At 47.9% G+C, this 24,115-nt stretch overlaps 1 protein-coding gene across 3 annotated transcripts in view; it reads right to left on the bottom strand.

The window, feature by feature from the left end:
* SPNS2 (sphingolipid transporter 2) overlaps positions 1 to 9,898 on the bottom strand; it is a 120,176-nt gene extending 110,278 nt beyond the window's left edge. For all 3 annotated transcript variants that reach the window (XM_027882148.1, XM_027882147.1, XM_027882149.1), the window contains exon 1: positions 9,486 to 9,898. In XM_027882148.1, the coding sequence (XP_027737949.1) occupies positions 9,486 to 9,780 (295 nt within the window). In that variant the 5' untranslated portion in view covers positions 9,781 to 9,898. The remainder of the gene's footprint in view (positions 1 to 9,485) is intronic.
* Between the last annotated feature and the right edge of the window lie 14,217 nt (positions 9,899 to 24,115).

The following is a 24,115-nucleotide window of genomic DNA, read 5'->3' on the forward strand; positions in this document are numbered from 1 at the left end:
TTTTAAAAGCCCAATGAAATGCAGAGGAAAAGTGATTTACTTCTCTCTTCTTCAGTTACTGCTGCAACCCTCTTGATCCCCAGTCCAAACACTTTAAAAATTTTGGTAGCTTTGTAATAACTTAAAGTATCCCCACTGCACTTTTAAATTGCTGATAAAAATGTGCTTTAATGCCACCACCTTAAAAACACCTGTTTTATGAAGGGAATAGCAAGTGACACTAAACTTCAGCAGTTCTATCGAGACCCTGCCATAATGGGATAGGCAAGAGAAGGGGACCCAATAATTTTATTGCTTTTGCAGCACCTCAGGACAGTTCCAAGCACACCACAGAGCCCACAAGGCCACGGCAGCACGTGCTGGGGAAGCGCTGCTTGTGAGCATCCAGCACCTGCTTGTGAATGAAAAGTAGATTAAATAAACACAGAGGCAAATGAAATAAGGTTGGTTATTCCTTCAAGAGCTAAGGAATGCTGCTGGGGAGAAGGGCAGGGAGGAAAAGGTGGGAGCAGCAGTGGGCGAGTGCCCACTGGTCAGGAGTAGCATCCAACAACCTCCCGTTCCGAGCAGTGACAGGGGCTCTCAGTGGGGATTGAGGGATTCCTGAGGCAGTCTCTGTGCAGGCCCAGATGAACAAAAGCACCAGGATTTCTCTCACTTAGAGGGGGGAAAAAAAATAAAACTATCTTCCATCCCTTAATATCAGTTGGGAATAAAACATACACACAAAACACCACATCTCCATTGATCATCAGATGCTCAGGAACCTCGGCACAGCGTTGTTGCAGTAAAAAACCAATGAGTAAATGCCACCACCGTGGGATTTTCTGTATTTTTTTTAATAGGAAAGTCATCATGGAGAGATCAGTGTTCGCCTTTCCAAGCACTGTTACTCAGGTACCTTGTTTGGATACTTTTGACTTACAAATTCCTGAAAAACTGCCAAGAAAACAAACCAAAAAGCCTCATATCCTAATGCTACCACATGAAATCATTGTTCTGTCCTCCCTCTCCTCCTCCCCATGAGAGGAGGAACTAACACATCCAAGACGGAGCTGATCAGGAGCTGTCAGTTTTAATCAGAGCACTGTAGCTGTCACTCACCAGTGGCCCTTGGGTATTTTGTTTCCTGAATATACAGAAGATTGTTATCCTGAAAGTTAGTCAGCATTTCAGGCTGCCAGACGGAAATAACAAGACTATTAGAAATGCTTCAGCATCTGAGTTCTAATGGCCCAGACACCAACACAGGCAATGACCCCTCTTTATGAGCCACACCGGTGCAATAGAAATAATTTCTCCTTATTGCACAGTTTTGCACAGTTGGAATTTATTAATAGTGTTGCAATTCCATATTAATTACAATGTAGCATCCAAAAACATGCCTGAAACTGCACAAAATTAGTGCCTGGCCCAAGGCACTAAAGCAGCCCTGATTCAGAGTCTCATAACCAACATTTCACACCCCAACCTGCTCCAGCACCAAAGCCTGGACAGCAGTGGCACTCGGGCAGCTGATGTCACATCAGAGCATCTACCCCGTGCCAATCCACAGTGGCTCTGGCTGGGATGGAGTTCACAAGCACAGGTGTGCTGGAGAAAACCAACTGGCAATGCAAACATGAAAATCCAGTGTCCTGAGGAAAATTACGAGGAAAGAAATCCTGTCAGTCTCACATCTTGCTGCAGAGGAACACAGCAAGAGCACACAGCGACCTGGGGAATCCCCAAACCACCCTCCTGCTGGCAAAGCTGGATGGACTAAAGCAACTACCTATGCCAGGATAAATGCAAATCACCCAAGGTCATCACCACCACACAGGCACTAATCACAAAATGCACAAGGTGACAGGCAGAAAGGAGTGAAAACTGCAAATCAACAACAGGGCAAGGACCCCCCCCACACACACACACCTTCCAGCTCCGAACTGCTCTGCTGGCAAACCCTCCTGAAGGATCTCTGGAAGCAGAACGTGCAGACAGCTCAGACCAGCAAATCCCAGCACAGGCAGGGAGTCAGAGTCAACCTGCAGGCAGGCTGGAGTCGGGCCCTGCAGGTCTCACAGAGATACGAGGCCCTTTGCCACTGTCAGTTCAGCCGCCGGGTCGCCAAGAACCCAGGCCTGGCATCCTAATGCAGTAATGACATGTTTGTAACACAAATGCAAAAAATGGGAAGCTTCTGAAACAAATAATTAACTGGGATCTGTCATTTACATAATTATTGGCAGAAGGCTAAACAAGGAGTAAGATGGATTACTGCAGTTTTGGTTCAGAGCAGCCTTAAAATAATAATAATAATAAAAAGTAAAAATCATCACATGCCAAGGCTGAAAGGATTTTCATTCCAGCACAGGGTTCTCTCACTCTGCCAGCCAAGCTCCAAGCTGCTACTGCAGCTATTCTATGGATAAACCCTGGGCTTTTCCCTCTGCTCTTCTGTTCTGGCCACCAGCAGAAGCATAAGAAAGGTATTAAAAAAAAAACAAACAAAATTAAAGAAACAAACAGAGAAACTCCGTAGGAGACAACATGGTTCACCAACAACATAACCCTGATACGTTCAGATTTCTGAAGCCTGAATTGAGGTCTGGCAAGGCATAAAGCTGAATTTGTTCTGTATTTCCTCTCCCTTCTCTTCAGTTAAAAGTGCTCTATGATTTCAGTTGTGACAGGAGATCAGCAGTTCTGGAGAAGGTTGATTGATATTTATTCCCTTAAAAAAACCAGAAGTACAGAATAGTGGGAGCTCCTGCACTGCTCCCATGACATGCTCCACTGCTGTCCAGAGGGATCAGCCTGGCAGAAGGACTCAGTTCCTTCCTCTCTCACCCCAATCCCACACGTTCTCACTCTCATTATTTATATACTGCTGTAAAACCAGGAGTGTGGAAATTACTGCTCCCTCCCTTTCACTTCCTTTCCCTGCAACCCTACAAGAAAGAGCTGGGTTACATCAGACAGAAACACCCACAAAATAACAAGGAAAACAGATGTGCCAAGACAAAAAGGTGCACGAGGTGCCTGCTGTGCTCACCAACCAGCCCAGGAATAGCAGGGTGAGCTGTTCTACAGCACCAACCCCAGAGTGGGGCTCTAACAGTTAAGGACTCAGAAGGAATGGTTTGGTTTGGGTTGTCTGAGTGGTTTTTTTTTTAATTTATTTTGCCTGTACCTGTCTCAGATTTGCCTATTGACTTTCAGACCAAGAATTTCAGACCAGTTCCCCAAAAATGCAGTTTTCAAGAGATGGCCGTGCCCAATTTCTCTGGAAGCCAGGAGGTTTTGTTCACCTGGCTTACACCTCTCTGGGCTCTGGGCCCAAGCTCCTTTTGCTCAGCTCCTGTTGACTTCCATGTCCCCTCAGGCACTTCTCCGGTCCTTTGTAGAACTCATTTGGGGCACACACGATTTTTTTCCAGAACACTCACCACCCTGCATCCACAGGGCAAATTTCCACAAAACTCTCTCAGCCAGAAGGGCATCATCCTCCATTATCCATTTCCAGCAGACATCTCCCTCCTTTGTTTTTATGAAGCTCACGGTGCTTGGGAGATGCTGTCTGCAGACATTTGCTGAAAGCTGCCCTTCCCTCCAATCCCTCCTCACCCTTTGGCTGTGCTGCCCACAAAATAACTCACAAAATAATCTCCCAGAGCCCCTCAGTAACCAGTGCTGCCTCTTGTCCCTTCAGACTCTCCCATCCCTGGCCTGCAGCTCTCCAGTATCTCAGAGATGTGGATCAGAAGTTCCTTGGGTGCACCACCTGCTTCAGTAGAAGCTGCACAACCATGTCCTGGTCTGTAAAACACATCAAGCAATGATGATGCAACCAAGCAACAACTCAGCAGGAGTTCTGATCTCCAAATTTCCTACTTTCTGCCTGTAAAATAAAATTCCCCATTGAATCTCCTGAGTAGGTACCAGGAGCTTTTAGCAACAGTTCCAAGGAACCTCGGGACCTTTACAAACTTTGTTTCATTCAGACAGTGTTCTCAAGTTCCTCAGCACTTGAAAGCCCAGGCAAGAGCTATGGGATGCACATTAGGGGAAAATTCACCAGTTTTTAACAACATCTGCTAAACTTTGTAACCCACCACGCTCCCTGACCAGCAGCTCATTTGCTTCTGAGGAAAATAAAGACTAAATATTTTTACTTGTTCCTATTAATTATACGAGTTGGCTGATGGAATTTAACCCTTTTCCAGCTTGGTATGGTATTTGAAGAGTCCTGAAGGAATGATTACAGAATTCCCACACTTTTGACCACAAAGCTTCTGATACCGACAGTCGTGGAGATCAAGGGACTAATAAGATCATCACATTACTCTTAAGAACACACTCAATATTTATGAGGATCTTAACTCCATGTAATAAGGGCCACAATCACTGGCTGTGATGGCTTGGATGCTCTGGGGATAAAATTAATCAACATGCATGAAAGGGGATCTCGGAGTCAAACAGGAAAATCTGCACATAATAACAAAGATAGTCACTATCTGCCAAAGCTGCAGCACAAGGAAGGGAAAAATACCGTGATTAAACATAATAAGACTCCACTTGAAATGTAAAGTACTCTGGAACAAATTCTGCCAGCTCACTTAAGAACTGGAAAACAGGAAGGAGCAGACTCTGCAGTGAAGCCCATCCCAGAGGGAAAACACAGCAGCAGGGAATTAGATGCTGCTCCCCAGTCCCCTCATGGTGCTGCTGAGCACTTTTTGTCACCTGCTTTTGAGGTGCAGCAGGTTCACTCCTAAATTCTGCTCCCGCTGCAGGACTTGTTGAATTTTGGGCCGGTCACAGGTACCTGTTGTCCAAGTTTAACACTGCCATCCTTCCACAGGCTTTCCCATGGTGGCACTGCTGCCCAAGTGCGTCCTGTCAATACTATTTTCTGATATTTTCCAACGTTACAGTCCTTCCACAGCTGAGATGAGCTCAGCAAGAGACAGAAGAATGATGAGCTTGCACTGCCACTTCATGGGTTCCTCCCTGCAGCTGTAAGCACTGAGCATAGTCTTGTTAGAAGGGGACAAGGGGCTCTCCTTATCCCATTCCATGTGGGATCTCAGGCTGCATGAAGCTCACTCAGGAGGAAACACGCTCTCAGGTGATGTGTTCCCATCACAAGCACGAGTTCACAAGTAAAAAGAAGCAGTTTTGGCTCATAGCCTCTTGAATGTCTTTGCACTTGGGAGTTAGTGCTGAACCCTTCCTAACCCTTCAGCTGGAGCTCGTACTGCATAGTTTGAAACTCGACTTTCAACTTGCAGCCACCATTTGCATGCATGTACCTTCAAAGAATGGCATCGGATTTGCAACTCCGTGTTGTAATGAGAGGCTAATTAACACAAATATGGCTTATTAGCAAGTTGCAGATACTTAAAGGACGAACCCAGCAGGCCAGAGCCTGTGACGTCCTGCGTGCCAGGGAGGGAGAACCTCAGGGGTGAGCTGGTACCAGCCAAGGCTGTGCCACCAACTCCAGCACCACAGGCAGATGGCTCCACAGCTCGCTTTCCCCTTCTGCAGTGGGAGAGTGAGACTCATTTACTTTGCTTTGGGTAGTCCTCCAGCTTAATTAAATCGTTACCTTTAAATTAAAGGCACTACAGAAATGCCAGGAAGTAGCGTCTGAATTAGAAGGTGGAGGTGACACCCTAATGAAGCAACAGTGTTTTCATCGTCAACAGCAAAAGGTCACCCGTGGAATAATTGTGAAACCGCATTCCAAGCTTCTGAGGGGAAGATGACTTTTCCCAAAACTTCATTAAGGAGGAAGAGACGTCCCAGCATGGCCAGGTGGCTGAAATGCTGCAGGTTCACAGGCAAACCTGCAGTGGTTTCACTGCTGCTTGTTCTCCCTTGCCCTCACCCTTCGCTTTCCCAACAGCAGCAAAAATATCACAGCTCTTGAAAGAATGCTTTTTCCACAGGCAACTGTTTTCAGGATGATCACAGACCTATTAAGAAAATTGCAGGGGATCATTTCCCTTCATGTTGGTAATGCTCAGCACAGTTTTCAGTCTTTCCTTTCCAAAAGCCACAGTGGAGGCCCTTCCACTTTTTGTCTGGGACAGCTCCTCCCAAATATCATTATATTTTAACATAGTCCACATACAGTGGAAATTCCCAACCCTGGGTAAAAATAAGGACATGACTGAAATACCCACTACTACAGTGCAGGCTTTTTAAAGTCCTGGAATAAACTTAAACCATAAGAAACAGGCCAGTCCTTGGTGGAGGCCCAGTTTCACCACGTATTCCCAAAAAAGCTGCAATTTAGAGAGTCAGGTGTGAAAGTACACCCAAGTTCTGTCCCAGATGCCAAAAGTCACATCCCCTCCTAAACTCATTCAGTCCATAGTGGGGAGTCATTAAACCAAACCCAGGAGAACCCAGGCAGCCACTTCCTCGTGGGCTGCACCTGCAAAAAGCTCACCCAAGAACAACTCATTGTGCACAGTGTCCTTGTGCCCAGAGTATCAGCACCGCAAAACACCACAGTTGCTGTTTACTTCTGAGCAATGCAAAAGCTTTTGTTTTTAAGTAAAGCAAGACATGCTATAGCAGAGGTCAGCCCACTTCTTTCTATTACATAAGGTGCTCCTGCATTGACTGGAGATGTATTACCCAGCTTCTGTGTGGAGATGTTAAAAAACAGTGGAAGATATCCAGGGAACTACATTTGGAACAAGTAACTCTCTATATGATCTTTTTTCCTGGTGACTAAACATATACTAAATATATACTTGCATACCCTTGTTATATATATATATATATATATATATATATATATATATATATATATATATATACACACACACACTAAATATTTACTTTTTCTTATACTTGCATTTATTTTTAGAAGGCCAAAACCACTGCAATCAAGTTCTCAGGTAAGAGAAGTTGTAGTACAGTGCCCATACACCTGGATTCTCTGTTTGCTTTTATCCGTCTGTCAGCTGCCTACTAATTGCTTTTGAGGCCACTGACCTGCTTTTGACTAAATTTGACGGCAGGAAGAAGTCCCAAAGCTCCCAACACTTCCATTTAAAAAAAAAAAAAAGTTGGGTAGAGGCGAGACTCTCGTAAGACAAGAAGAGAAAGGTTAATGACAAAGGTCAACTCCTATTTGACGTCAGAGAACCCACAGGAGGGATCACCCTAGAGACACAAATCCTCAGGAACCAGTTTCCATTTGGTACTGATGCTCTTTTAACACTTTGTTTCAAATAGAGCTGGAACCAGAAATTAACTCCAGTTCTCACAACAGTTCACTGGCCTCAGGTAAATCATCACTTCTGATGCTACTTCCCCTGCCATAATGTGGCTGGTGTTAAAATCCCTTATTACGTTGCTGCAACAATTCATATTTGAAATGTACTTTGAAGGTCTGGAGAGTTGTATTCACTAATTATTACCTGTCTTGAGACATGAGCTGAATATTCAAAGTGCCAGCTTGATTCATCTGCAAATGCACATCACATAAGCATGTGGTATGCACTAGGACTCAAAATACAAAAGCAAAGATTGCTTTCAGAGAAGACTTTATAATCAGGTCAGTTTTGAGCTCAAAACATATAATTTTTATTACCACAGCTCTCCCATTAGACTGGATTTAAATTATCCCATGTTTGGGATTAGCACTTTATAATAAACACCGGTTCAAAAAGTAAATACCAATTGACAGAAGACAAAAAGGCCATGCAAAGTTTGATTCTGTCCCCAGAGGCAAGTCTGATGTCTGAGATCTCAAACCTTTGATAGCAGGCTGGGTGCTAGCAGATAAGATCCACAGGGCAGTTCTTGAGCACTGCAAAGGCAGAGTTTACCCTGCCAGCACTGGCAGTCACGGCACTGGGGCTGGCAATGCCACACTGCAGCAGGCAGGCATTTTCATCTTCTGCTTGGTCAGGCACTTTCCAGCCTTCCCAGAAAAGATGCTGCTTTCGGTTCTCGCAGGCGGAAAAATCAGATGACAGAGGTCTTGCTGAAGGTGCTACAGCAAAGAGATGAACTAGATAGTGATTTATGGGGATTTTTAAGCATGCACGAGGGGGAAATAGCTTCCCAAAGAGGAAACTTTCCGTGCATTAAAGGAAAATGGTGCTTTGTAGTAAAACTCTCTGCTAGAGAGGTTCCTATTTGAGAGGAAGGGAGCAAACTACAATTTCCTTCAGTAATAACAGGTTAACCTTGTATCTTCAAGCTTCCTCCTGGAGCAGACTGACTACCAGCCGAGCACTCAATACCTCCCAATACTGGCCTTTACATTTCCTGAAGGAGCAAGCCCTGTCTGCAAATAATAATAATAATAATACAAAAAGCCACAACAGTGCCAGCTAAATTTTCCTTCTAATCCTCCCCATCTCCCTACTCCAGACAAAACAAATACAACCTGGCCAACTTATTCTGACAACAGTGACTAGATTTATGTCCCTTGCACTCTATCACTGCCCTACAAACATACATTATTTTAATGCAGCATAAACAAATATCTGATTTGCTTAACGCCACATCGAGTCCTAGTGATTAAAACATATATATGCATAGAGCAAAATTTATACATGCACAAATCCCTTTATAAGCTCTGAAGATAAAATTATCAGTATTGCCAAACACAGAATATGCATTGTATTCTAATGACATGAGACAGTTGATTACCAAGAAGCCTACTTCGTTTCTAATCAGGGAAAGTTTAGCGATGATCTCCTTCCCTGCTGGGAAGAAACGAACGAGGAGCCCTCTCTAGGGATGGCACAGTAAACATCCCAATGCACATTTATTTCGGAGCCGAGCCTCATAGTAGTAGTACCCACTGAGGCACGCTGCGCTTCACGCAGTGCTGCTCGTCACGCATCCCTCAACGCATGATTTTAAAGTGTTTACCTCCAGAAAACCGAGCTTTGCAAAGTGCATTGCAGCTGCCTGGCGGCTCCTCCCGCACCCGCTCCCGCCAGCTCTGCTGTCACCTGCCCGGGAGTTCTGCAGGGAAGGGACCCTCCTTGGCACAGGGCTGAAGGACAGCCGGGTTGTTCCAGGCGCTCCGCAGAAACAAAGCGAAGGGCGATCCGCCTCGCTGCGGTTTTCACCCCCGAACACACACACACACACACACACACTCGCATCCCCGTTTCATACAGCCCGTGTGTCCCCGCGGCCGCACCTGTCACCCTGCGCCGGGATCGATAACGCGTCTGCCACCGCCCCCCGAACATCCCCGAGCACCCTCTGCCCGCCGCCGCTCCCTCCCGAACCCCGCCGGCTCCGCCATCCAGCCCGCAACGAACAAAGGACTCTCCCCTTATTTTCGATAAAATTCGCACAAACTAGAGAACAATACCGGAGGGGCCGCACAATGGGCACCGCATCCCTCCCGCCGTCCCCGCTCCATCCCCGCCGCCCACCCCGCGCCGGGACAGCCCCGGGCACGGCGGCGGCCGCCCCCGGGGACGGGCAGGGCGGGGGGCTGCGCTCACCTGCCACCGTGTACCGGTCCAGGTAGTTGAGCACGTTGCCCACGCTGAGGATGCCGGCGGCCGCCACCCGGGCCCGGCCGAGGCTCGGCGCCTTGCGGAGGGCGGCGGGGCGGTCGGGGTGCTTGCCGCCCGCCGGCGGGTTCATCCTGCCCGACAGGGTCTGCACCTCGCCCTCCGCGCCCCGGCCGCAGCAGCCCCGCTCGCCGTCCTCCTCCTCCTCCTCGTCGCCGGCTCGCAGCCGCCCGCCGCAGCCCGGGCTGCTGCCGGAGGAGCCGTCGCTTTCCAGGCACATCATGGGCTGCGGGAGCGGGATCTCGGCGCGCGGGGTGAGTGACTGAGTGACGGGCGGAGGGACGGACAGACCGACGGACAGCGGAGCGCTCAGCGCCGCATCCCCGCGGCCGCCCCGAGCCTGCCCGGGACCGGCCGCCTCTGACAGCGGGGGCGGGGCGGGGCCGGGGGGGGCGTGTCCCGGGCAGGCTCCGCCCTCCAGACCCCCTGCCCCGCCCGCCGCGCGCGCCCCGCCCCGCCGGCCCCGAGGGGTCCGTCAGACCCGCCCCGGGCGGCACCGCGGGGCGGCTCCTGGGCCGGGCACAGATCGAGTCTTTGGGGGTCTTCTCAGTCCGCCTCAGCGCGGCCCCTCAGCAGCCTGGTTCGGGAGGGGTTCTCAGCTGTGTTCAGACCGGCCCCGACAGTGTCCCCTCAGCCGTCCGCAGCCGTCCACAGACCGGCCCTTAAGGGGGTCCCCTCAGGGCGGCTCTTCAGCCGCCCCTCAGCTCCCCACAGACCGGCCCTTACGGGGGTCCCTCAGCCCGCCTCAGACCAAGCATGAGGAGGTCCCCTCAGCCCGCCTGAGGGCGGCCCCACTCAGCTCCTCTCTCAGCCCGCCCCAGCTGCCCTGAGGGGGGTCCGTTCCCCCGCCTCTGGACGGCCCCTCAGCCCGGCCCTGAGAGAATTCCCCCTCAGGTCACCTCAGACCAGCCATGAAGGCGGTTCTTCAGCACCTCAGCCCGGTCATGTGGGGGTCCCCCCTCAGCTCACCTCAGACCAGCCATGAAGGAGGTTCTTCAGCAGCCTCAGCCCGGCCCCAAAGGGAGTTCCCCCCTCAGCTCACCTCAGACCAGCCATGAAGGCAGTTCCTCAGCCGGGCCATGACGGGATCCCCACATTCTGCCTCAGCCTGGCTCTCAGGTGGTCCCTTCAGACCGGCCACGAGGGGTTCCCCCTCAGCCCGTGTCAGACCAGCCATGAAGGCGGTTCCTCAGCTCACCTCAGCCCGGCCCTGAGGGCATCCCCCCTCAGCTCACCTCAGCCCGGCCCTGAGGGCATCCCCCCTCAGCTCACCTCAGCCCGGCCCTGAGGGCATTACTCCCTCAGCCTGGCCCTTAAGCCCGGGGGCGGCCGGGTCTTGCCTGCCCACCAATCACCAGCACAGTGGGACCAAGTAATGACTTCCCTTTATCTATCTGTATTATTCTACAGGCTGCACAGCGGGCTTCAAACACACCGATGGGCAGAACTGTGTAGTTACCTGGAAAAAACCAAAAACTCTCCTTGCCTACTCCGAGCGCCCAGAGCTGTCTCCAGGCACAGGGGCTGTCAGGGAAGGGATGATCTGAGGCAAGGCAAGGGCTCCCTGGAATGTGCCACCAACCTGGCAGCTCCCTGCCTGGCCCCAGACGATTTTCCTATTGCACAGAAGTAGCTTCAGGAACAACACCCATCTTCAAAGGAAGTAAAATTGCACCAGAGTTCCCCCCACTGCAAACAGTTCCATCCCGCTCCCTATAAAGTTCCACCTTTGAGCTAAGAACGGCCAAGAGACTTTTCATTTCAAAAGGAGGAGTCTTCAAAGAGATAAAAGTGTTCACAACCAGAGTGGCTCCAGCCTGTCGTACCTGTCGTAAAACTACAAAAGGTAACTAAAAACAGAGAAATAAAACGACTGCTGGAGAGCCAACGCGCTCTTGTCCAAGAACAGGACGTTAGGATTTCGGATTTCTCTCAGTCTGTTGATTTTACCTGAGAAAATGTGTCATGATTAAAGCCTTTGTCTCCGGGATACACATTTAAACAAACCCCCATCGCCTTCCTCTGAGGAACGTGGAGCTCTCCCAGCACAGCCCGTGTGTGTGCTCAGCATACCTGGCTGTGCCACACCCCGCCAGCGATGACACCAGGGACAGACTATGCCAGAAATCTGGAGAGATACCACCGAGGGAACCCCCGGGATGCTGCCGGGGGTAAAAGGGCACTTTTTGATGACTCAGCAGCAATTCAGGGCTGTTTGAGCAAGGCCACTGAGGAGAGGAGCAAACACCCTTCCTGGTGACGTGTGACACTCCCTAGTGGTGAGTGACATTTTATTGCTGAGAGTGGGTCTGCACAGACGTTCCAGAGTTCATTTCAGTGACAGAAACAACATATCTGGATTAATGATAATGTTCAGGTTGACTTGTTGAAGTCTAGGGGAATAATTCTTTACTCCACAGCAGCATCTGCAGTTCAGATGTGACTGACTGTGTGGGAGAGGTTACACTGGCAAAGCTGCTTATTCAGATCCCCACTAATTCCACTATTCTAGGGGTGTACGTGATTTGGTCAAGTGACAGTGCTCACCCAGAGTATTATATGGCCCAAAAGGAAACAAAAACCAAAACCAAACCAAAAACCCAACAGAAAACAGCAGAATTAAAAAGAAGGAAAGGGAAAAAATAAGGGAAAAAATGAAGGAAAGGGGGAAAAGGAGTGAAATGGCTTCACAGGGACCACCCAACTTGCCCAGCAGTGGAGGCAAAACTCACATGTTCTTTAAGCCAGACATATCAGGTGTTAAACAGGGCTGAACTGCAGGTTCAAGGAGCTCCCCAGAGCACAGCCATAGTGTCCAGGAGCCCTCAGATACATATGGTCTGAGGCACTGTCTGTTCTACTCTTTTTTTCACTGCAAGGGCTACCCCTGGGCTCTGCACACAGAGAGCAATGTTCAGAAGATGTTAATGAGATTGAAAGGCAAAGCAGAATTAAAGACCTTAGTCTTATGGATCAAGTGGTTCTCCTGAAAGAAGCTAAAAAGCAGAGTTTTCTTGGGGAGCTGAAGTTTAATTTAATTTCTTTCCCTTTAACCAGTACCAAGCACAAAAACAGAGGTGGCACTGAAGCCAAGGTGGTTTACTGTATGTTAAATTAACTGCCTAAGAAGGCTAGGGAGTGACTTCTCCAAGACCCTTTGATCCAGCAAAAACCCCCAAAAAGAAAAACCATCCCAAACACCAACTTAAGGTCAGTGCATATGCTCCAAAGCTCGGGCAGGCTTCTGATGGCCCCTGAACATGGAGCAATGCAGGACCAAGGTCGCACGAGCATCCTTTTATTTCTGACACAGAGAGGAGTTTCAGCTCAGAGACATCCACAGACACAGCACAAAGAGGCACAGTGAGTTACAGGGACACACAGGGTCTTGCAGCCAACCCTTACACCTTCAGCTGTACATGGAAAACACAAACACAGCAGATGCCGGTGCATCCATGTAATGAGATTTATATAAAGGAAAAGCAGAGGGAACTGGAAAAAACGTGACAGAATTGTCTTTAGTGGCAGGATGAATCATATGACTGAACTGCTAAAATCACTGGTTACCACCTCTTAAGAGGAACTGTGGATTGTAGCTCAGAGACATTTGCTGGGTTTGGCTGTTACAGGTTGTTGAGAGGCAATTTGATTACAGTGTGCAAGTTCTAACATGGGGAGAAAAATGCCAGTTTTAAGAGCTCTAATCAAGAGAGGAAAGGCATAGCAAGAACCAGAACAATGGCTGAGAGTTGGAGTTAGAAAAATCCTAATGAATCATCTGGTTCACATTTGTTACAGAATGATTATCCTCTGGAACAAAATGCTACAGAAGGGGTGTATTCTCTATCCCTCTATCTCCTTCAGTCCAGGTTGATTGCCTTTCTAGAAGATGCATTCTTGAATTCAACATGAGCTGCTGCACTCCCTGCAGAGAGAATGGGGTGTAATTTCATGAGACAGGAGGTCAGGCTGGGTGGGTTAAAGTCCCAAACCTGAAGAGATGAGTTCTTACTCTGCTTACCAAGCACCCAATGTTTTCTGCACCCACTTCATTTGCTAGATTGATCTGAGCCCCTGGGAAAGCACATTACACCGAGCTGGTCTTGAAATGGTGGTTACAAAAGAGGAGTGTCCCCACAGCCCTGGTGAGGAAGGTGGATGGCATCTTCCCAGGCACTGGGGATGCTGTGTCTGTCAAAAGCTAGGAAGCTCCCTCACACTGGGATCACCATCAGGATGTGCGTGGATACCATGAAAACCAAATCTGAACTTAGGTAGCTCGTCCTTCTGCTTCTTCCAGGTTAAGCAGGTCATCTCTGCTCCTGAAGGAGCTCTGACCAGTCTCTGCACATTCCAGCTCACAGGCATTAGAAGGGCTAAGAGAATCAGCAGAGAAGTGACACAGCCTTGTGCGTGTCCCTGAAAGCCCCTCAGCCCACACCCCATCACCGTCTGGTCCCAGTGGCCACAAACACAACGCACTGTGTGGGTGACACCAAAGGACAGCAAGCACAGGTCCTTAACCAGGCTCTGCTGAGGGAACTTGCAGGCACCTGGCTGCATATTCAGTGAGGAAGGAGCACACTCAGTTGTTAGTGGCCCTGCTCTCTCCCAGTGCAGTCAGCAGAGCTTATCCCTTCAGGGATTATTTTCTTCCTTTCATTATTTTGTTAGTGTCTTAAAAGCTTGAAAATGTTTATTTTAGTTTATCCCAGTCTGCACTTATTGATTTTCCCTCGCCTCCGGAGTTCTAGAGGGGGTCAGTGTGAGCAGAAACGCTGCTGGTTGACAACAGCTATAACTTACTTTGGAGCAAAAAAAACCCACATTTGCCAGTGCACCAATATTCCAGTGTCACAGCCCAGCCAGTCCATGGGCCAGACCTGGCCTGCAGGAAGCTTCTGACCATCCTCCCACCTTCTGTCCCCTCTGTTTGCAGAGGGGAATAGGGGCTTGAACCACCCACAGAAGGTAAAACCCAGATGTGAGTCCTGTTTTTAATCAGGCTGGACCTTACCTAGTCCTAGCAGTTACTACAGCTGAGGAACTGGACAATCAAGAGGACATCACATGGGTGTTTTGGAAAAAAATGGAAATTATCTCTAACCCAGCCTATTTAAAATCCAGATTTCTTCTTCAGCTCATAAATGCCTGGGAAAAAAACGCCACTTTTTGTACTTCAGCAAGTCACAATAATAATAACCATAACTGTCAAAGGTCTGGAGTCTCCCCAAAGTAAGGTTTTGTCAAAATGTGCACCAGTGTAGCCACTGCCATTATCAGGAGCAGTGACTGCCTTCAATAATCTAACATGTTCAGCTGTAAATAATTATGACTCAAAGCTACTTTTGTCCTTTTCCTGGGTTTTCCTTTATGTGATTCAAAATCAGGACTCAAACACAGACACACACACAGCTTCTCACTTAGGAAACACAGAGCTACACAGAACACCAAACTACAGGATCACAAACCCCAGATTTGGGGTTAGAAGCCTTAACCTGACCCCGTTTCATGAAAGGTCGTATCATCAGGTGGTGATCAAGGCTGTGATAACACAGGACAATGACAGGAGTCTCTCCAGCCCTGTGCATTCTTGGGCTTCAAACAGATTGCAGCTCTGTGGAACAAGAATCCCAACCCTGCAATTACACACCTACATTCCCATTATGCCCCACTGTTATCTCTTGGCTTCCTTTTTCTTCTCAAACTTCTCAGTGAATTAACCTGTTACTGACAGCTGATTTTACACAGCAGCATTTACAAGCTCATCCAGCTCACAGGTTTCTTGGGACAGGATTGACCAGGGAGATGTGATGAGCATCAAGCAGCTCTTCCAAAGCAGTGAAGGAGGATGCCCATTAGCACACATCTCCACGTTTTCCAGCAGTCACTCTCTCAAATTAGGCTCTCTACCCTAAACTGCCTATGGAGACCAGCCCTGGATTTAGCTGCTTAATGTGTTCAACACTCAGTGATGTGAATCAGCCCCTGGTCATCATCCCTTTCCCTCCACACTCATGTGTGATACATCTCACCGAGAGAGCTCTGGGCACTGACCATGGCACCTCCAGAGCAATTTCATTAAGCAAGGAAGATATGAACAGTCCCCTAAAATGAACAGAAGTTTAAAAATCTCTCAGAAGGCAAATTAGACTTGATGTTCAAAGTGTAGTGGTGTTTTAATCCTTGAATTCAACAGAAACACAATGGAGACAGAGAAAATGAATTAAAGGAAAAATCCATGAACAGAAGCTGGCATCCCAAGGCCCAGTTCCTTTCTGATCCTTGCACTGTTGTGCTTGAAATGATAAACTGGATGCAAAAGGAGCTGTATTTCCATGAAAACATTTAGCTTTTGCAACAATACCAGCAGCTGCTCTCACCCTCCCCTACAGTCCTACGTAAGTGCCTGAATATTTGTTTGTGAATTTTTCAGTTACAACATTTGTATAACGTTCCAGCTTGCCTGGCATAGAATAGCTCATACCAACCAACCCCAAATTAAAATAAAAAACCCACACCAAAAAAACCCCCAAACCCTCCACACAACTCCGTTCTCCCCAGACAGTTGGTACAGCAGGCAAACACCACCGCTGTCCTGGGCCATTTCTTAGGGAATGGCCTTTGATGTTCAGGATCCATCTGCAGAAGTCCTGGCCTTTGTTATATTCGGAGGAGTCTCAGTGCTCCAAATAAATGGAGTTTGCGGTCTCACCTCAGGTCCCAGCAGGGACTGCAGTTACCAATACGGCACATTTTGGGCAAGTTTTGCCCCTTGGTTGAGTAAAGGATGTAGAGCCTGAACTGCCTCCACCCACTGGAGATTCTGCAGAGGATCAGATGCATCTTTGCCCTCAGCGTCCCACTTCTCAGCACAGCCACATTCTTGAGGTCTGATTAACCAGCAGTTAAGGACCCAGTGTGGAATGGGTAGCTACAGAAATAGCATTCTTGCTCTACCCCAGCATTTTAGGAAGGGACTGCCAGGTCCATGTGGGAGCAGAGGAATCCCAAAACAATAAGGACAGACCCAGCAGTTACCAATTCACAAACAGCTGCCTGGCACTTTACAAAAGGGCTCCAGCCACGAGAAGGGGATCCTTGCAAAAACAACAGTAACGGGAACGGTTCCACCGCTTGGTTTTGCCCACATGGGGACAGATAACAGATGAGGTCACACAAAGTGGAACAGGCTGGAACTGTGCAGCTCTGTGTGGTTTTCTCAGTCGAGTTGCTTTAACTCATTTCAAGACCAAATTTCCTCGAGCAAACTTCGAAAACTCCAGACTTCATACCAGCAGCTGTAATTAGGGCTGAGCCTCCATTGTCCCAGACATCATCCCCAAAATTACAACGTCACGTGATTCATGTCAGTACATCATCAGGGGCACTGGAATTTACAGGGCTCCAAGTGGACCAAAGCATTAATAGTTTAAAAAAATCCCAACACATTTATAGCCTCAGCACCCAAAGGGTGGATCTGTGCCTTCAGAAGAGGGGTTTCTTTTATTTCACACACAAGAATGCTCATCATGCCTTTCCAGCATTTACAGTGCAGCCATTTGGTGTATAATGGGATACTGGGAATGCACTCTTCTAGACTACCAGCAATTACTCCCTGGGACTGAATGATTGCCTGCAGTTCTACGGGACAGCACTTGACAAGTGGATATACAGGATGGAAGGGACCATCCCAGTTATTCCTGGTGCTTCTACGCTTCGTTCAACAGTCCCAAGCTCTGAGTCCACACTGGTGACTGAGCCACTTGATCAAACAGACCAGACCATGCAGGGGTTGCTTCACTAATAGATTGCCCTGCCCAGCTTGTAAAGGGCCCAAGAACTCTGGTCAAAGAGCTCTTTGTCTATCACAGCAAATTCTATACCAGGAGCATTAAACTAAAAGAGAAAGGGAGAGAAAGGCAGTCATTCTTCAAAGCCAAAGCACTACTCCAGAATTAGAAAGCTGAGCTGGGTTTCTCCCCAAGGCAGCAGTGGTTGCAGGTGAGATGCTTTGAAGGGATCACACTTTGAATGGAGTCAGGATCAGGGAATTTAAGAGCGATTTGAAGAACATCCAAATTATTCCGGGATCATTCATGTCTTAAAAGAGGAAGAAGGAGGTTCTCAATCCCCTGCCTGGGTAAAACAGCATGGGGTAGGGAGTAGGTAGATTTGAACTTAAGTTTATCTCTAAAGTTTGGATAGCCTAATAAGCTGGGATGGAGAGTTAAGGCAAAGGGGGAAAATAAAACAGAGAGAGATGCAGAGTAAAGGCACATGTGCAATGACAAAGTTACCTGCAACTCTGGACATTATTAGCAGCTACTGTTTCTGAGTTCAAACACTCCTGTATCCCAGTCAGAGAAGCTTTAACTTAGGCTTCATTTTCAACTGGAAGAACAGATCACATAACTAATGTTGGTTGTGATTCATGAAGGTGTGCTCACACCTGGGTCATCTTTCTTGTATGCAAACAGAACACAACAAGAGTAATTACCAGACTATTGTTAGTGCTTGGTGTCTTAACAGGAACTGTTTCACAAAGCTGGAACAATCATGAGTCCAATTAGTCAAGAGAAGGGCTAGAGAATCACAACAATTAGGAAGCCACTCACTTCCTGAGAAAGAGACTACAGAAACCCTACTATTACCACAGGAAGAAAAAACTTTGGTAACTTGGAATGTAGAAATAAAACAAATTGAGAAGGCAGCAAAAGGACACAGAACACTCTGTAAGCACTATTTTCACTTCCCAGTCCATTTTAAGCTAAGAGCAGTGCTGACAGCACCCCACCTCCTCCTCAGCTAACAGGGCAGAGCTGTCAGCAGCAGGCTGAGCCTACTGAGGCCTAGAGAGTGTTAATCTAGACCTTCAGAGGTTGTTAACAAAGCTGGAGGAGGGTGCTCTGGTGTGCTGACATGAAACATGCTGAGAAGTGTTCCCAGAGAACCTGCAGGGGCCTGGAAGGATGCTCATGTTGTGCCAGTATTTTAAACATGGGACTCAGCTCACACAAAAACAGGGGGTCATGTAATCAGTACCAGTGAACAAGGGTTTATTAAAAGATACAAGTCGCCAAATGAATTTGATTTTTAGTTTGATGGGATCAGAAGCTTGCTTGCCTGCTGAAAGGGTCACTGGACTGGACTTGTGCACCTGTAACACTTGGGGTCACATGCTGTGCTGAGCAGGGAGCCCCAGCAGCTGAGCCTTGGCATGGCACATGGAATGAATCCAACCTGGGGATGAAACCAGCACACAGTGTCAGGGGATATATTCCTAAGCATATTTCTGAAGGAGTCCCTCAGGAATTTCAGCTCTGTTTGCTGTAATGCAGTGCTGGTGACAAGGGAGAAGTCAATCAGCAGCCGTGTTCCAGTGCTCCAGCTGTCAGTGGACTGGGACAGCAGAGCTCACTGCAGGGATGAGGATTGCTCAGCCAGCTGCAATGATCTGTTCAGTGTCTAAGAACACACCACAGGTCCTACAGACCAACTGCTTTTACTTTGGAAAGCAGTGCCTGTGGAAAGGTGACTGGGCTGACAGAGAGAAGTGCAGACCCCAGGAATTCCCAGCCTTGGGCAAAGGGGCTCTCAGCCCCTCAGAACCGGAGCAGAGCTGTCACGGTGTCACATCTACCCCTGACACAGCAAGTGCAGCTTTGTTGACTCCCATTCAGGAAGGCTGTTGATAAACAGAAGAACACTCAGGAAACAGCTGCAAGAAAGATGAAGGGGCTGGGAGCCATGTTTGATAACAGCAGATTCAAGAAGCACACGTGGCTTCAGATTTTTAGGCCAAGGGCTGATTTGCAGAGGGTTTTGTGCATGTACAGAGGAAAACTAATTCAATTGTTACAGTTGTCTGTGTGACCAAACTGTAAAAAACCCCTGACCAGCCAGATGAAAACAAACAAGGTGCATGTTTATTAGGAACAAGGATAATTAGCTGGAGCAATTCAGCAGCAATTGTAGCAGTTCTACTTTGCCAAAAATTATGCAAGTTAGATATTTTTCTAAAACCTGTTCAAACAGGAAGTAATTTACAGAAATCTAAAACCCCCAGACTATCAGATTAAATTGCCAGGAAAGGTCTCACCTGCCTTGACAGTTTTTAAATACAGTCAAATTGAAATGTATATACACACACACACGTATATATATAATAAGAATAAACCTTAGGGCAAGCATTTCTGTTTGTTCTAATGCTTTTTTCTTTCCGAGCAAGTGCAAAGACAGGAAAAAAAGGCTTTCCCTGCAGTGCCAAGTGGTGCTACTGAAGAGCCTAAATGCCAACTGTTCTTATCACTTCTCTATTTCTGTGCTCATTGCTGCAAAACATAATGAACCCCAATTGATACGTGGCAAGAGGGCAAGGTTTGTAAGCTTTGCTAAATAACACGGAATCACAGAGTCAGAACAAACCTAGAGGGCATTGCTGAAGAGCTTAATTCTCCACAATAGAACAAATTTCTCAGGACTGCTCTTTCCAGCTAGCTCTTTTTAGCACCTAATTCTTCCAAGATGGATCTCAGCAGAGCTACTGCTCGTTTGAGCTCCCCCTGAAATGTAACCGTGCAGCCAGACCAACCACACGACCCTGCGAGGTAAAAGAACAAGGTAATTCTCTGTCTGCACCTGTAATACTGCAAACTGCCGCTCTCCTGCCGTTCAGGAACATCTGCCTGGGCACCTGCAGGAGTCCTGCTGCCCTTCAGAGCACCAGATCCCAGACACAGGGTCCTGCAGATCAGTCCTGACAGAGCAGTTCCTGCTCCATCCCCCTTTACTGCTGAGATCACTGCAGACAACCTCACTGCAAAGAGGGCTGGGCTGGATATGGGAAAAACCCACTCCAGCAGGAAGAATATTGCAGGGTCTCCAGCCTGCATCACTTCCTAAAATGACTCCAGCAGCAATATTCACACAGATGTATCCTATGGCTTATTTGACAAATCCCACACATTCATCAGTACCACTGCAAAGAACATTAAAAATAAACCCTTTGCAAGTGAGGTCCTCGCCTTGCAACAGAGCTGCTGGTTCAATGCAACTGTAACTCAGGTTTTCCTGCCATTCACAAGCTGCACAAACTGCCCCCAGCAGTTCCTTTAATTGAATTAGGGCCAGGTTGTAAATCAGGAAACGTGCTCTGAGGGGATGATGGTGCAGCACATGTTCTACCAGGGTACAGACATTTAATATGGGTCACAGGCAGGTCTGAAAGCACTGCAGAAAAATGGGTATTGGCCAGAAAGTTTCCCAGTTATCACAAAAATAGAAGTGAGTGGCCTTTGGTAAACACTGGTGGAGATAACCAGACTCCACCTGAATGCTGCTCCTAAAATAATAGTCCAGTTTCCTGCCCCCTACAACCAAATTATTATCTCCTGATGGCACCTGGTGCTTTTAATGTCAACTAGCTTGGGTGTATCTGCATTACCCTCTCCTTAAAACATGGCTTTGGAAAGGCCTTCCAGACCTCCATTTTCCAAAATAAGTTTCTTCTCCCCTAACAGCTCCAATTTGGAGACTCTTTTAAAGCTTCCCTGTTCTGAGAGTTATACATTTTTATCTTGTTTCCAGACCAAGTCCATGCCTGGCCCAGCCATACCCTTTTGCTCTTTGACTAATGCTGTCCTTTGGTTTAAATCTGTTTCTCTTCCTGTTGCTCATTCCTGCAGTGTATTTATAGACAGCAGAACTCTTTCCTTCTCTCATCAGCAGGGTTCCTGGGGTGACTGGGAGATGGACAAACTTTTACTGCACTTGTTTCAGAGCCAAGAACCTGCAAAACTGGGTGAGATTTCATTCCTACTTTGTACAATCATCAATACCCCCTGATCCTTCCTGATTACTGGAACTGCAGTTGCATTTTTCCCACCTGGCAGGTGGGATCCAGCCCTTGACTGGCCCTCACATCCTTCTCCCCAGGTGAGAGCCTCCCCTGCAGTGTCCAGCAGAATTCCCTCTTGGGCTGTGGGCTCACCATCCCCTTTTGTCTTGCTCAATTTTATCCCTTTCAATTCCACTACATTCCCCATTTCTCCATGCATGTAAGTCATTACAAACACTGAATAAGATCCCATGTGTTGTGAGGATCAGAAGGCTGGAGTGGAGAGTCCTGGACTCAGGTAAGATCCTGGCAATAATTGTACAACTGCTGACAAAGAAATCCCAGACCTTTTCCATATTCAAGTATGTTGGTTCCCCTAATCAGTTCTCCCTTTGAAACAGAAAATCTGAATAGCAAACCTACTTTTGTTTATCCTCTCAGTTAATTTAAATAAAATCAATCTATGATCACCCCAGCCAGCAGAATGTTTTTCAGCAACCTCTTTACCATATCATTAACACTTGGAAGAATCATTTTTGAAGTCATATCATCCCTTGTTGATTCAGGCATATTTTGATGAGGAAAATCCATTAGATATCATATCCAGGGCTATCTGACCCCACATTGATGAGCATTTGCTCTCCAGTCTATTATCTGGGAGGTTTGTCTTTGTGTGATAGTCCCCAGTAATATATGGCTCCCTAATAACACCACAGAGATGTTATGCAGATATAATTCTAATTAAAGAGAGAAACCTTCCAGCACCAACAGGCAGAAGCTTTTCTCCTGGTTCCTCACCCCCTGCCTTGTCCTGAGCACCAGACACAGAGGGGAGCACTTGTCGTGCTTGGAATTTTCACAGTGCAAATGGATTTCAGAGAAATAATTTACACAACATTCAGGTTGCACAGAAGATTGAGAAATTCGAAACTGCCCCACAGACTCAACCTTTTATGCTGGAACAAAGAAATAATACAGTGCCTGCCTTCAGTTCTGTTTGCATGAGTGTTAGAATGTGCCCCAGCCGGAAGGGAAAAGCTGGGAAAGCTGATTTTATTATCACTGTTGATCCATCCACTTTCCACCACTATGAAAAATAGGCTCAGTCATACCCTTGAATCTAAATTTTCAGCTTTTGCTTATAAAAGCAAAACCAAGGCCTTGGAAATATTACTGTTGAAAAAAAAGCTGCCACATCTTTCTCTCTGAAGAAACCACAACCTGTTGAACTGCAAAGTCCTTCACAATACACAAACCACAGCACTTTTATCACCACCAAGCAGCTGGCCCTTCATACCACATGAATGTGCTGTGGGTTTTCTTCTCCATACAAATATTTTTAGCATGTGGGTTTTCCCTGGTTTTTGGTGGACTGAACTCCCTGAGGAATGGGTGTTGGAATGCAGTGAACTTTCTCACATCTGAGCACCATGGGAATAGCCCTGCCCTCCACACACAGCCCGTGGAGGAGCGTGCCATAAAAACAACGTCCTTAGGTAACTGGCTTCTTAAATTGCAGCTTTCCTCCCCAGCCCTTGGAAACATCCTCCTCCCACGCTGGTTTGCAGCTTGTTTGGGTCTCCCAGGTGAGAGCTGATTTGCTTCTGTCGGTTATCACCGAGAGGGTGAGGAAAAACTAGTTTAGAGGAAGCAAAGCCCGAGCTGACTCCAGGCCCTCAGAATGCGCTGCTCCTGTAACCAGCTCACTGCAGAGGTGTGGTTTTGGCACAGCAGCAGCAACGATGATACCAGACAAAGACAAGCAGTTCTGACAGATTCCACGGCTTGTTCCTGCACAAGCCACTTCACTCCTTTCTTCCTCCATTCAATAATCCCCAGTGAAAGTGTCCCAGACGAGTGCAAGGCTTTGCACAGGTAAGCCCATGGAAGGCTTGCTTGTTCACAGGCAACTTAAAAAAGAATTTTAGTGTCCAGAAGGAGGGAGGATTCCCTCTGAACCAGCTCTTCACTGCTGCCCACATTCTGTGACATGAGCTTGGATAAAGCACAGAACCCACGGGGCTTCTTGCTGCCAGCCCGTGCTCCTCACAGCCTTGAGTGCCACACTGCTCAGTCAAAGCCTTCCACATCGATACCTTCACTTCTGTTTTTCTGTATTATTTTTTTAATCACGGCCTGCTGTGTCGGGAGGCTTTGTTTTCAAACCACTTGGGGCAAGTCAAAGCCAGCAACTTGCGTGGCACCTCTTGCAAGGACCCAACATTTTCCAGCTGCAGATTTTAGTGCAGGAGCAGAGAAGTAGCCAGGAGTTCCAGCTGAAAGTGCAGGAGAGTCACACAGCGTCGCACGGTTCCTGCCGGGCAGCGATCCCCGGGAGCGGCTGCAGTGCCAGCGCAGCAGTGTCACCGTCCTGCCACGCCGAGCAAGGCGCAGGGTCCCGCCCCGTGGGCGTTCGAGGCAGAACAAGCCCGGGAGCGCAAACATTTCTGTCATTGCAGCGATTTTACCTCACTGAGCAGTCTGGTAGCGCTTCCAGATTCTTCACGTTGCCGGGAGGCATCCAGCTGATTTTCCGCGCTCCTCCCGTGCCCGAGCTCACGCTGCAAGCCTGGAAGCAGGGCTAGAACCGCGGCGGGGCCGGGGTCAGCCCCGCTCCTCACACCTCCCCTTGGCACATTAGCAGAAAGCAGCAGAACGCGCTCCCCTCTCCTGGCGGCAGCAGGACTTGGGCAGAGCTTGCAAAACACTTCGCAAGTCG

The sequence above is a fragment of the Empidonax traillii genome, unplaced genomic scaffold (assembly GCF_003031625.1).
Source record: "Empidonax traillii isolate 1590-97213 ecotype Southwest subspecies unplaced genomic scaffold, ASM303162v1 scaffold101:size1699134, whole genome shotgun sequence".
NCBI classification, from domain to species: Eukaryota; Metazoa; Chordata; class Aves; order Passeriformes; family Tyrannidae; genus Empidonax; species Empidonax traillii.